Source organism: Dermacentor albipictus, chromosome 8, assembly GCF_038994185.2.
Source record: "Dermacentor albipictus isolate Rhodes 1998 colony chromosome 8, USDA_Dalb.pri_finalv2, whole genome shotgun sequence".
In the NCBI taxonomy this organism is placed as follows: domain Eukaryota; kingdom Metazoa; phylum Arthropoda; class Arachnida; order Ixodida; family Ixodidae; genus Dermacentor; species Dermacentor albipictus.
In genome coordinates this window covers 133,785,923-133,800,685 of record NC_091828.1, presented here as the reverse complement: position 1 = coordinate 133,800,685, position 14,763 = coordinate 133,785,923, and the positions used below count along the sequence as shown (strand labels likewise).

The 14,763-nt window shown below is 48.8% G+C and overlaps 2 protein-coding genes across 5 annotated transcripts in view; one reads left to right on the top strand and one right to left on the bottom strand.

The window, feature by feature from the left end:
* Positions 1-3,294, bottom strand: part of LOC139049188 (uncharacterized) — a 451,752-nt gene extending 448,458 nt beyond the window's left edge. Inside the window, exon 1 of one of the 2 annotated variants that reach the window (XR_011508160.1) lies at positions 2,989-3,294. Coding sequence is in view for 1 of the 2 variants with exons in the window: in XM_070524541.1 (XP_070380642.1) it covers positions 3,007-3,212 (206 nt within the window). In the remaining variant the exon portion in view is untranslated. The remainder of the gene's footprint in view (positions 1-2,988) is intronic. The other variant, XM_070524541.1, reaches the window with a different exon arrangement.
* The window catches only part of LOC135913476 (chaoptin-like), a 372,394-nt gene that overhangs the window by 323,951 nt on the left and 33,680 nt on the right, over positions 1-14,763 (top strand). For all 3 annotated transcript variants that reach the window (XM_070524538.1, XM_065446030.2, XM_065446031.2), the window contains one exon: positions 11,545-11,733. In XM_070524538.1, coding sequence (XP_070380639.1) covers positions 11,545-11,733 — 189 coding nt within the window. The remainder of the gene's footprint in view (positions 1-11,544; positions 11,734-14,763) is intronic.

The window sequence follows — 14,763 nt, the reverse complement described above, 5'->3', positions numbered from 1 at the left end:
GCTCGTGACATTACAATAATGCAGGAGTCGCAATACAAAATTGACTTTCCGCAATCTTATACCCCCTTGGCATGCACAGGCTTCGGCGAGCCCCATCCAGCCCTGGTTCTAGCTTTGGTGCTCCCGTTGCCGCTTTGGTGCCTTGGAAGCGCCCTCAATAATACGAAATAATGACAAGGTGTTACAACTAGTAAATAAAATTTATTGAAGAAATACAATCGCGCCGAGGCACCAACTTCTAAAGCAACGCTACTGCGCCCGCGCGAGTATTATGAAACGCCAACAAGGAATTTACCGGCCCACGTACGACTCTACGATCAAAGTGCACGTTAAACATCCCCAGGTGAGCTAGATAAAGTTATCCGGAGCCATCCACTACGACCTGCATCCTAGCTTTAGTCGCTTCGGAACGTTAAAAACGTTAATCACCACAAACCAAATCAATACATGCGGGCGTACATTCGAAGCTAAAAGACTGCATCGTAAGTCATAGTTAGCCTAGCAAAAGCATCGATAATGTGTTAACTTCTGGTGGAGCTCAAAACACACCCTGAATAAAGTTGCTTTTATGTCACAGGCCAGCTGCAGATGCGTACATTTCACCGCAAGACGAAACTACATGAAACAAAGAGAGTACATTCGAAAAAAAAAAGTCAAACAACGCGCTTAAAACCACGCAGAGCATGAGCACACACGTTTTCGCAGCGTAAGGCGTGAACTAGGCTCGAAATAACAGGTTGTGAGTAGCCGTGCGTTCTTTGCCACTTCCTCGAAGTCAGCCCGCCCGATCCTGCGAATCCACACTTCTTTTTGCGTTGTGCCCGCCGGATGGCAAAACAAAAAGCTTTTTGCCCTCGCTGTGTCTGTTGCGGCAACCGAAGGCGCAGCAGCATGGCATCGCAATTAAGTTCTCGGCCCTACATACGGTAACGCACTCCGTCAGTCCGCCTGCCGTACTTTCGTCGCGCAGGCCCAACAATGGAGGTTGGTGCGCGCTGGAAAGAAAAAAATATACAAAAGCGCGGCGCCTGCTCCGCGCTGGAAAGAAAAAATATAGAAAAGCGCAGCGCCTGCATCCACGTGACACAGATTGGCCAATGGGGGAGCGGAGGAGGCTGGGGCGACTGGAGGTGTGGAGGAGGACGCGCCAGGGTGAGCGGGGTGTCGGAAAGATCTAAGAATGGCGCTACTTTTGAAACATTGAGGGGCTTTACGAATGGATGGATGGATGTTATGAGCGTCCCCTTTGGAACGGGGCGCGTGGGTTGCGCCACCAAGCTCTTGCTACTATACTGCCTAATATTCTACCTAGGTTAAACAATGAAAAAGACACAAAAAAACACTATGAACTACCACGCCCAAATTTTCTGATCCCCTATTGCGAACTGTGCTTTTGTGCATTTCCGTCTTTTGTCGTTTCCCTACTTTTCTTCCACCAATCCTCCAGTCGCCTCTTACTAATGTCTATTGCGGACATGTTTGCTTTACCACTGCTCCCTCTGAACCCAAGGGCTTCAAGGAGGCCAGTGGTGCCTAAATCGACCGCTGGGTAGACGTCTTCACATTCTAATAAAACATGCTCCGTAGTTTCCCTAGCTTTACCACAGCAAGCACATGCTTCTTCTTCCTTCTTATATCTCGCTTTATAGGTGCGTGTTCTAAGGCATCCTGATCTCTCTTCGAAAAGTAATGAGCTTCCCTTTGAGTTATCGTAAATGGTTTCTTTCCTGATTTCGTTTTTTTCTCTTAAGTAGTTACTCATGGCAGGTTTCTTTTCCATTGCCGCCACCCATGAGATTAATTCAGCTTCTCTGACTTTCCGCTTGACCTTTGTTGTTGTGTTGTCCACCCTACAGGCCGCATACTTGCTGGTAAGCTTCCTAGTTCTTTTCCTCCACTGTGAATCAATGTTTTTCCTGTGCAGATACCTGAACACTCTCCCAGCCCATTTACTTTCTTCCATATTCCTCAGCCGTTCTTCATACTCAATTTTACTGCGAGCTTCCCTCACTTCAAAACTAGTCCAGCCCATGCGAGCGTGGATGCGAGCGCAATGATGCAATGCGTGCATGCGAGCGCCATCTATTGGTGCTGCAAGCAACCCAGCGGCGGTGGTCGCGCGAGTCCTGCTCAGATTCGTTGGCCTATTCGGCAAGATAAAAGCCACGCCGCAGCACCCACGGTCACGAAAACCCGGCCAGGTTCGCAGGAAAAGCTTCGCTTTGAAAAGCGCCTATTACGCTGGGGGTACATTGACGACTTAAAGTGGCGCGTACTGCACTTTTGGGCACTTCTTTAGTCCATTCGTCCTAATGAAAGCCTAGCGTTCGTTGTTCCACGAGAAAATAAATGTAAATAGACTCGGCTAAACCACACATGCTTTGGAGCCTCAATACCGTTTTCACACTCTACAAGAACATGCGCAGTAAAGGGTAGCGTCTTTTGTAACGCTGCTGACGGGCAGTGGCCAGGAAGATGCATCAAACAGAAACGCCCCTCTTTATTTTTAAAGATGTAGTCCTTTTTTGCCGAGTTACCCTCACTTTTTCTTTAGGGGTGTGTTTGTTTCTAACATCTTTCGTGGGCCGATTGCGGAGATAATGAAGTCTAAATTTAAGTGACACTGGGGCCACTGAGTATGTGATAATAGCTATGATAACCGATGACAAAATTTGGAAGGCTATTTAACCTCTAGTTTACGTTGATCAAACGTTGTCGCTCACAGCGTGGCTCAATAATAAATATCGTTCGAGCACGCTGTTCTCCACTTCAACTCGCTCAGGAAGACTGCCTTTTATGGACATCAACTAGAGGTTGAAGCACCTACCAATTTTTTTTCTTTTTCTTTTAGTGATAAACTGCCTGTAGAAACGCTGTCGGAAGCTGATGATGACGGGGTTCGCGGATAGCAGCACGGGCTTTCTCTCTCTCTCTCTTTTTAATAAATGGCGCTTTAGCTCTGGAAGAGTTAGAAATAACTCCACCTACCTACGTAGAGCTGCTCACCTTGAAATCTTCCGCGCTATTGCCGGTCGCCACTTCGGGAAGGAGAACAGCGGTAGCTGAGAGCTCGTTCGGGCACTTTGCGCGGCATACACGACACCTAAATGGCACGGCTCTCTCGCGTTCCACAAAGCAGTGACGCAGACGCACCGCCGTAACCGCAACGTCGAGTCCACACGCCACACGCCGAGGAAGCACTGGCACGACATCACATGATCGCTAAATGACGCGTTGCCGCACCGGCATCTTGTCGCCTACTGGCGGACTACAAAAGAGTGAAGCGCGCCAGGTCCCGCGGCAAGCGATCAGGCTTAGAGTTTTATCTAGGAAGTGTTTGTTTAACAGGCGCTTTGCTTCGCCGGTTTCCTAGGGGGGGGGGGGGGGGGGTCACGTGGTGGTGTCACTGTGTATCACGTCGCTTTCTCTGCGGCAAGCGCACGGCAGTCGCTGGTTTCTCCGCGTTGGCTGCTACAACGCCGGGCGCATTTTACGTTACGAAGCGAAATTTTTTGTGTACCGCCAAAAAAAAAAATGCCTGCTTCATTGGTCTTCTTTATCGGATATTCATCTGCCATGTGCGATGTTCGCGGTTGTTAACTGAAAACTGAGTATCCGAGCAGATTTTGCTGATGACGCGGCAAGTGGCGCTGCCGCGCAATGCGTACCAACGTGCTTACATCGTCGCTTAAGGCACGTTTATAGTCCGACGTTATCGGCGCGCGGGCGAGCGTCGTTCGCGGTCAGTCACGCTACGTCGGTTGCGCTGCGCCAGCCGAGATGCTATCACCTCTGTCGGCCTCGAGCTCCACCAATGGAAAAGCTGGCGCCACCGTCGGCGTGACGTGCTAGGAGGGATCACGTGGACGTAGCGGCCGCATCGGCTGCTTCGGGCGCGCCGAAGTGAGCTGAAAACGAGTTTAAAATTCCCTCGTACACTGCGGTCCTCGTTTAGCGGCGAAATTTTCCCGCTTCGAGTGTCTCCTTTACAACGCTTCAAAGCACTACAATAGGTAGTGGCTGCCTTTGAAGGCGCGCAACGTGGTAGGCTACTGCTCGGTGCCGCAGGGCCGGACGCACGTAACGGAGGCCGGTGTCAGCCTTATTCACACGTAGCCGCAGGACAAGAAGCTGCGTGAAGCTTGGCTCGCGAAACATAAAACCGGCAAACAGTCATCGGCTACAACTCGGGTATGCAGCAAGCACAGACGCGAGGAAGATTTCTGCTACGGCGCCCGGTCTGCGATGTTCTGAAAACGCGCACTGAGACGCTCGCCCGAGTCCGCTACCCGACTAATGTCATGACGGTTTGGTCTATGAACTTATCGATGCTATAGATACTGCGAAGTTCAGTGGAGTGGAAAGGCAGCGGTAAGAAGCACATTTAAAAAAAAAGCATGGCATATGGTCATGTTTGTGTTATGAATTAATGCACTGGATTACAAAAAAGGAGCAGCGGGAAATTGCACGCTGAGAACACCGATAAACACACAGTGTGAGGCAACTCGAGAAATAATATTGAAAGGTCAAAGAATTGAGAAGAAAAAAAGATTGAATCGTCGCGACGACACATTACAGTCCCCGTAGGCGTCGAAGTCTCTACAATGAAATTATTTTTGAACAGCTCTGATACCACCCACGCAACAATGGTTGCTTGTATACTGTCAAATGCTTATATTCTGCGGCCTAAAGCTCATGGCACGGTGAGAAAACGCGCGCGCGGAGAAAGCAAAACAGTTCGCGGACAAGCAGGCAGACGCGCAGTCGGTCGCTGCGAATCTGCGCGATCGCTGCATTGAGGCTTCGTTCTATTACGCTCCATTTAGTTATACAAACACAATAAGAACATATTTCACATAGTTTGCTCTCGGCGTTTACCTACCTTTCACGCAAGAAGCCGGTTCGGGAGACTCCATCGCGGCGACCACGCGCAGTGGCGTTCACTGTACGTATTCGGTAAAGAGATAGCGTCTGTAAACGATTGTGTACTTTCAGTTTGCCCAAGATTATTATTTAGACACTAAGAGACTTCTCTCGTTTCGAAAGTACTTACAGAAATGTCCGGAAGAGCTCGCGCGTGATGTTTTCAGTGAGCGGTGACAGCAAAACCTATGAGGAGCGCGCCACGTGATCCCTCATACTACGCCAGCGAGGCCCTTCCGATAGATGGCGACTCCGTAACTCCTCGCCGCCATATTCGTAGGCGCCACCATATTGTGAACGCAGTGGCGCCGCCTATGAGCAGCGCCATACTGGCTTGGGTGAAAGCGGTCTCTTGCATGGCAGGTATATGCTCGGCGGTAGGTTCTGACGTTTGTTTTTGCGATCCCGCGGTCTGTTGGGTATGACGTGCGTCTTCTACGTGGTAAACGGTTCTGTGAGACGTGCTGAAGTGGTTTAAGGCGTCATGGCCGGAATTTCTGCTGGCGTTAAGGTGGACGGAACACGCAGCGCGATGTGTGCGCGCATTTTTGAGCCTACAATCAGCCTCGGAGATCAATTGTGTATATCTGATTGTTCCAATCACTAATGTAACGTTATTGCAGTATTATCCTCTATTTATAAGCTGCGGTTTAGGAGCCGTGAAACATACGCGACGATCGTAACAGCGTGGGTACCGTTCTGCGATACGATATAGGAGCTGTGATGTTATACTTTGACAAGCGTTCAACCTGTTCGCTGCAGGTTACATTGCGTGACTACTTGGTTCGATGAATGAGGTTTCCACCCCTGAATAATATAGTCTGGCAAGTAATAGCAGCATACCTTACAGTCTGAATTAAGCTTGTCCAGCAAAGGGACTGTTTACGAACTGCGCGAGCCTCCTAAGTAGTGGTAGGTGCTGGATTACATATCTTTGTTCTATATACCGCATGGTCCAAGCATACGGTATTTATAAACGTTGTGCGGCGTCACTATGCGAGGTACTATTACGGCGTTAGCGTGTTTTCTCTTGCTTTTTTGAGAAAGAGGATGATAACCAAAATTTTTTTTTTCAGTTGTATTCGTTCCGTTCTCTACGACGCACTCACACGTATAATAATAATAATAATAATAATAATAATAATAATAATAATAATAATAATAATAATAATAATAATAATAATAATAACTTTATTTGCATCCGAAATACACGATCCCGGAAATTACGGAAATTTTGTCCTCAAAAATAGGCATCGCATTCTTTTTATGCGATCCCTCTCATATATTATGGCTGTATGCAGGCCAAAAAGGCAATGCCGAAGCGCACAGCTTACATATGTATCGTGCTGGTTCACCAACCGCAGTGATCGCTGTGTTGAGCAACGCCATCGGCCTCATGCAGGAAGGCTAGCGTAGACATGTAGTAATTTAACCCATTGAGGGTCGAAGCCGTAAATATTGGCGGCGAGGAGTTACGGAGTCGCCATCTATCGGAAGCGCCTCGCTGGCGTAGTATGAGGGATCACGTGGCGCGCTCCTCGTAGGTTTTGCTGTCAGCGCTCACTGAAAACACCACGCGCGAGCTCTCCTGGACATTTCTGTTAGTACATTCGAAACGAGAGAAGTTTCTTACTGTCTAAATAATAATCTTGGGCAAACTGAAAGCACACAGTCGTTTACAGACGCTATCTCTTTACCGAATACGTACAGTTAACGCCACTGCGCGCGGTCGCCGCGATGGCGTCTCCCGAACCGGCTTCTTGCGTGAAAGGTAGGTAAACGCTGAGAGCGAACTATGTGAAATATGTTCTTATAGTGTTTGTATAACTAAATGGAGCGTAATAGAATGAAGCCTCAATGCAGCGATCGCGCAGATTCGCAGCAACCGACTGCGCGTCTGCATGCTTGTCCGCGCACTGTTTCGCTTTCTCCGCGCGCGTTTTCGCACCGTGCCATGAGCTTTAGGCAGCAGAATATGTGCATTGGCAGTATACAAGCAACCATTGTTGCGTGGGTGCTGTCAGAGCTGTTCAAAAATAATTTCATTGTAGAGACTTCGACGCCTGCGGGGACTGTGATGTGCCGTCGCGACGATTCAATCTTTTTTTTTCTTCTAAATTCTTTGACCTTTCAATGCTATTTTTCGAGTTGCGTCGAACTGTATGTTTATCGGTGTTCTCAGCGTGCAATTTCCCGCTGCTCCTTTTTTGTAATCCAGTGCATTAATTCATAACACAAACATGACCATATGCCATGCTTTTTTTTTAAATGTACTTCTTACCGCTGCCTTTCCACTCCACTGAACTTGCCAGTATCTATAGCATCGACAAGATCATAGACCAAACCATCATGACATTAGTCGGGTAGCGGACTCGGGCGAGCGTCTCAGTGCGCGTTTTCAGAACATCGCAGACCGGGCGCCGTAGCAGAAATCTTCCTCGCGTCTGTGCTTGCTGCATACCCGAGTTGTAATCGATGACTGTTTGCCGGTTTTATGTTTTGCGAGCCAAGCGTCACACAGCTCCTTGTCCTGCGGCTACGTGTGAATAAGGCTGACACTGGCCTCCGTTACGTGCGTCCGGCCCTGCGGCACCGAGCGGTAGCCTACAATGTTGCGCGCCTTCAAAGGCAGCCACTACCTATTATTAGTGCTTTCAAGCGTTGTAAAGGAGACACTCGAGGCGGGAAAATTTTGCCACTAAATGAGGACCGCAGCGTACGAGGGAATTTAAACTCGTTTTCAGCTCGCTTCGGCGCGCCCGAAGCAGCGACGCGGCCGCTATGTCCACGTGATCCCTCCTAGCACGTCACGCCGACGGTGGCGCCAGCTTTTCCAGTGGTGGAGCTCGAGGCCATATAACAGGTCCGAAAATGGTCGACGCCGTATATTTACGGCGCCGTCTGTACGTTTAAAACGTGCGCTAATTTCCTAACTTTTTCTTGCCTGGCATGTGCTGCCACTACGTGGGAATACATGGAATTTTTTTCTCGCGTCTCTCTCTTTCAGTTTGCGTTGTATAGTTTTTTTTTTTTTTTGCTCCGGCGCGTCTGCTACCGCTCGCGCATTGGCGCGCTCGCGGGCGCGCGGCGGTTAGTTTCGGTTTTGTTCCGCACGCGGTTTCGGCTTCTTTCGCTCGCAAAACTGATGGCTACCTCGTTCTTGTCACTCAAAGGGTCACCGCCTGTTACTCGCTCGTTTGTTGCTCACAGGGGTCCGCATACGAAAGATGCCGCCGTGCATGCGTTTCCTTTCTGGGCACTTTATTCAGAAGTTGCCTCCCATGGCTGCTCGGGGAAGCAGTACCCAGAGGAGGTGCCACGTCTGCGCCAACACCACTCGGCAGCAAAAACGTCGCAACGACACTAGGTACATGTGCGCTGAGTGCAACAAACCGCTCTGCATGGAGCCGTGCTTCAAGAACTACCACACGCTGAAGAAGTATTATTGCAAGAGGAGGAGGAGGAGGAGGAGGAAAAACTTTATTTGCTCTAATGGTGTAGAAATTAGCGGTGGCAGAGGTGGTCGGCCATCTTCACGGTCTTCTTCCCCATCTGCGCAGGGTCGACGCCCCTATTCCAGGGCACCACTGAGGGTGGCTACTCGGCGAGCGTGCCTTACTAGTCCATGCTGGACTTTCGGGTCGCTGCTGGAGAGCACCCTCTCCCACTGCTCCGCACTCGGGTCTTTTATTTGAAGGAATTGCTGATTCTGAACGCATTCCCATGTAATGTGATATAAGGTGGGCTTGGCGCCGCACCAGGGGCAAATGTCTCTATACTGGGTGGGAAACATCTTGCTTAGTGTGTTTAGGTTTGGATATGTTCCTGTTTGCAGCCTCCTCCAGGAGGTTGCTTCATGCTGATTTAGGCTGTTGTGGGGTGGAGGGTATTTGATTCAGACCCCCTTATAGTAATTCAATATGTCTGAGTAGCTTGGGTTGACTGGTATGGGTTCCTCAGGATCGGTGCTTGTGGCCGCTCGGTTTGTGTGCTCTCGAGCTGCCTTGTCCGCCCTTAGGTTCCCTTCTATTCCAGCGTGTCCCGGTACCCAGAAAATTGTATGCCTGACTTTGTTGTTAGCCCTGCAGGAGCGGAGGATGTGAAGCGCTCTGCGTCCTACTCTGCCGTTCATGTAATTCCGACACGTAGCTTGCGAGTCGGTGAGTATTGTTAAAGACCTTTCGGATCGGTAGCCCTCCACTGCCGCTAGAGCTACGGCTATTTCCTCAGCTTCCGTTACCGAGCAGTCCTTCATTGATGCGCTGCTGATCTCTTTGTAGTCCTGGCTTATTACTATCGCAGCTGTCTTTACTATGTTTGTGCCTCTTTGCTTGGCGTATACTGCAGCATCTGTGTATACTGTTGTGTTTTTTGTGGCCAGGTACTTTTCGACGTATTTCGCCCTTGCGTCCCTTCGCGCCGTGTGGAGGTTTGGGTCCATGTTTTTGGGTATAGGGCTAACAGTGAATGTTTTCCGATATTCATCAGGAATCCCCTCCATTCTTTGGGTTTCTTTGATTGATTCCGCGAAGCCTAGCCTCATTAGCAGTTCCCTTCCCGTTTTGGTCTGCTGGAGTCTCATGAGCTGTGCGATACTTTGGGCTTCTTTTAATTCTTCGAAGGTGTTGCTTAAACCAAGTGCCATTAGTTTACATTTGAGACTTGCAAAAAAATTTCGTGTGCGCATTCTTCTTGTGTATTTTTCTCGTGTGGACATTGTGTATAACAATGCACCATTTTTCTTAAAATTCTTATAACTTAATTTGCAATTTTTATTGTTTTTCATGAATAAACAGTCCATATATGCCAACGCCTCACATTTTTTTCTCACTTTACGGTCACCCTAGAAAAATTACAGTAAATTTTTTTCGAAATAGCTCCCTCTGAAGAATTTAAATGTGCAATAAAAAAAAATCGGCCCTGGGTGGTCACATGTGGCGAAAAAAATCGACCCTCACAGGGTTAAAGCCTACTAGGCTTGAAATGCGCGAGAACGATGCCGGTGCATCACAAATATTTGATAGCGCCTGCCGCTTAGATGTACCGTGGTTGCCTTAGGTTGGCCGTGCACGAGCATGCTCTCTTATGCTTTATGTTTTACTCCCTACGCCAAGCGATCAGACAGTGAGCAGATTTACCATTTCATGCTGCTAATACAAATACAACGGTTTTCTGTGTTGAATTAAAGACGATATAAGCAAAATAGTTCACAACACATACACACACCGCGACTGATAATGTGCGTGCATCGCGGCTGATAAAGTGCGTCACATTTTTGCGCCCCCAAGAGATATTTCCGCCTACTGTAGTTACCGATGCACCGAAAGGCTTCCCTGACGACTTTATGTGAACGGACATGGCGTAAATTTCACTAAGTACCATCTAAAGCATCTTGAAATCGTTCCGCAGCACCCGACAGCAATACAGCGCCGCGCCGGATCGCCCAAGCCAGAGAGGAGGAAAGGCTCTCCGCAAGCCCTATCCTCCTCACTCGATGAAACGGTCTATACCTTTGTGCGCGCTGTGTTCTCACGGCTCCTACGCTGAACCGATGAGTCACATCGCTCGCTGCTGCTGCCGCTCTTGCTGACACCATCGTTTTGAATGCGCGTGTCCGCGCTGATCGAGTGTGATGTGTTCATGTTTGCTTGTGCTCGCTGATAACGTGCTCGTTACTTCAGTTGGTAAGCGAATGTTTCCAAGTTTATACGGCCGATCAAGCTACTATCCTTACTTCGTATAGCTGTCTATTTGCTACGGAAATCGATGCTCCGCCTTTCAGGTGAAACTGCGACCTTTTCTTCCTCGAAACTTGCAATCGCATCTCCCTAATTTCTGTTGCGGACATGCTTAGTTCCCCCTGCCATCGCTGAACCCAAGGGCTTCAGGATGCCAGAGGAAGCTAAATCGACCGCTGGGCAGATATCTTCACATTCTCATAAAACATGCTCCATCTTTTTCCTGGCTTTAGCGCAGCAAACACATGCTGCGGACGAGAACGTCATCTGGTGGTGCTTCCAAGTGGCTTCCTCCGCTATCCTCCTCGCGATCTCTTCGCTATCGCATTCTCTTGCTTTTCTCCTCACCCTTGCGCCATACGCTGGTCCTCGCGACATCGCTGCGTAGAACATGCATCTATGCATCCACCTTATTTGATGTTAGCATGTCAGCATAGCTTGTGTGCAGTGTAGTGCATGAATATAAATATCGCATGAGATTAACCTTGTGACCTTCACTGGCTGCATAACATTAACAATCAATGAGACAATTAACAATCAATACACCTTGCATATGAAGTCAATGAGCGAAGAAATGCCTTCATTAAGAACCAAATGAGTAAAATGAAAATAAAATAAAGAAGGAGAAAATAACTTAAACATGACCTCAGGGCTTGTGCAACAAATGAATTCAAAGGGTTCGTTGATCCTTATAAAAACCAAGGAGACTAGCGTAGACGGGAAGAAAGTAAACACCATTGCATGCATCGCCATTACCATGTACCGCATTCAATTAGCCGCTTCGCATGGATTGTAACATGCGTAAGACACTCCCATAATTCGCCATTTGCTTTCATTCTTGGCGCTTTATAGCTGGATGATGCATACCTTTGGTGCCGTGCAGATGCTCGCTGTGGCCATTCTCTGGTGTGCACTGCCGCTCCTGCAGCCGTCGCACTGCTCCGTGCACCAGAAGCCATGCGCCTTCAATCGCCTCTGCTTGTGCAGCCACGAGGTGGTCCGCGACGTGGTGTGCGTCGGGGTGCCGTTCTCCACCTTTCCCACCACCATCGGCGACTGCGAGAACGGACAGGTGCGTATCTCGTTTTGAGGGGACATCATGGCTAAACGCGCCGCTTGAGCTACGACCAAGAACTAGTTAGCAACAAGAAGAGACACAGAAAAGGTGGAGCGCGAACTCACAACTAGCTTATTTTTCTTCTCGGCATGCGTCTTATGCACAAATTTAAAAACCGCGGGTAACATATGAAACGTGACACAATGAAAGAACCAAAAGATTAACTCATCATCCTCATCCTCATCAGCCTATCTTATGGCCACTGCAGGACAAAGGCCTCTCCCTGCGATCTCCAATTACCACTGTCCTGCGCCAACCGATTCCAACTACCGCCCGCGAATTTACTAATTTCATCGCTCCGCCTAGTTTTCTGCCGTCCTCGACTGCGCTTCCCTTCTCTTGGCACCCATTCTGTAACCCTGATGGTCCACAGGTTATCTAACTTACGCATTACATGGCCTGCCCAGCTCCATTTCTTTCTCTCGATGTCAATTAGAATATCGCCTGTGCCCGTTTGCTCTCTGATACAAACCGCTCTATTTCTGTCTCTTAACGTTATGCCCAGCAATCTTCGTTCCATCACTCCTTGTGCGGTCCTTAACTTGCTCTCAAGCTTCTTTGTCAGTCTCCAAGTTTCTGCCCCATATGTCAGCATCGGTAGAGTTCATTGATTGCACACCTTTCTTTTCAATGATAATAGTAAGCCTCCGGTCTGGAGCTGACAATGTCTGCCGTATGTACTCTAACCCATTTTTATTCTCCTATAAAGTTCCTTCTCATCACTCATCACTTATCCGCGTCCCCTGTAAGTAATTGACCTAGGTAAATCTTAGAACCACAGAAAGCTGAGCTAGTTGGTAAGGATTCATTATGGAAAAAAGAGGTGAGGCGTGCAGACAGGACACAAGAGAAGAGAAGTGGACAACACGAACGCCGACTATCAACTGAAGGGAGCACTGAGGCGAAAAAGAAAGAAGACACAAAACTCATCTGCGCAAGCTCAGGAATGGTAACACCACGTGTCAGTCGGGTACACGTGCCGGTCTACGTGAGAGATAACTGTTAAGGCACTTAACCTCTTCCTTATGTAAAGTAATTGAAGGCTGACTCACGCACGCACTTCCACCATTATAGATATGCCATGCCTCTACCATAAGACGCGTATCTTCATTCTTATGCCTGTACAATATCGCGCATTCATCTAACACTGGCGTTCAGTTACAATCCTGGCAATGTAAGGAAAGATTAGAAGGCGATCCACCGGTTAACGACCTTTTATGTTCCATTAGCCTTTGATTGATGCACCTCAGTGTATCAACTATCAACTGAAAAGAGCCTCAGTGCTGCCTTCAGTTTGTTTTCTGTTTCCGCCACCCATGAGATTATCTGACTTACCACTTGACGTCCTTTGTTGCCATGTTAAACACAATACCGGTAGCATACTTGCTGGTAAGCTTCTTAGTTCTTTTCGTCCACTATGAATTACGTGTGAACCTCTGTGAATCACGTCTGCGCATGCGCGGAAGTGAGCGCCATCTTGTGGTGCTTCACGGTGGCTTCCTCCGCTTTCTTCCTAGCGCCCTCTTAGCTATCGTCTCCTTTCATTTCGCGCTGCGCTCCGCGTTCGCTCGATTAAGCCGACGCTCAACGCAGCAACGGGCGCCTTGCAGTTCTTAGAGCGCAGCTGTTAACGCCCGCTTTTGCGGCGAAGTGTCAGCGTTGGCGCCCCTCGGAGTAACCGAGCGAACGAGCACAGCGAATGATGAAAGAGCGAACGCGGAGCGCGCGGGGTGGGCCACGATAGCGAAGAGAGTGCGAGGAGGAAAGCGGAGGAGCTTGCAACGGAACCACGAAGCGGAAAGCAGAGGAGGAGGAGGGCACGGCGAAAGAAGAGCAGCGTAGTACCGCGCAAGATGAGCTCTGCGGGGACAATGGCTACAAGATGCCGCCAGAGTATACTGTGCGTCATCCACCGATGCCATATATGTCAACAAAGCGCTGCATGATCGGACATGTGTCTGCGGCGGCTGCTTTGAACCTCGACCACGCGTCACCCACGCGCTGCCGCTCGCAATCTCCCAATTAGCACGGCAGTCGCGCCACACTTCGCTCCGGTTGCAACGTGCCGCACGAGAGAGATTGTCCGCGCCAGGCAATATGTCGCGAAATAAAAACACATGTAGAGCTGCGCTCAAATTTCGCATTAGGGAGTGTCGTGATCGTCTGTGAAATGTTTATTTTAGCAGTTAGTGCCCTTGTTGTTTAATCCTTTGTCTCTGGTAGTTAGTGGTTCCTTGTTATTTTCTTGTTTTTGCACTTGTCAGTACTAGCGCGAAACCTAATCATACCAAAATAAACATCCCTGCTGAAAATATGCGCTTTTAACTATTTCTATTAGAGAAAGTTGGTATTTGCCAACCTCTACTCATCACATATTAACTATAGACATAGGAAGGCGCCGTAGAAATATCTGATGTCAAAGCATAGCCTTCAAGATCAACCAGCGCGCACTGACTTTAGCGCCGCCCGATCTCGGGGGCTATGGACAAGGCGACCTGGCGCGGGAACTTCAGGGCGGCGTCGGCACAAGTCTTTTGCTGTTGCGTCTTTTTGGCTGTTGGCGCCTCTTCCGACAGTAAGAGTGTGCGTGTGTTCGTGTGGGTTTGTGTGTATTGTACTAGAAGGGTAACTTACTAATATACAGCTCAATTTATTTTTTTGTATAGCAATGAAGGGGGCTAGTTGGTGAACGTTCATGATTATATTGCTTAGTGTTACACTGGCGATGTTAAGTGAAGGACAGGACGTGGACGCACGTAGCGCAAACTACGAACTGTTTAATACTGTTAAAGAACGTGCTTATATACAAGGAGATATGGCGGGGGGGGGCGGGGGGGGGGAGATATTAAAAGATATGATAAGGTGAAGACATGTGATCATACTTTGGGCGAGGCATACATCGTTCACTTGCACCCGTTCGCCCTGGCAAACTCGACCTCAGCTTCGATAAGCGCGATGGACGGAGTGCTTACGCACATCTCGTTT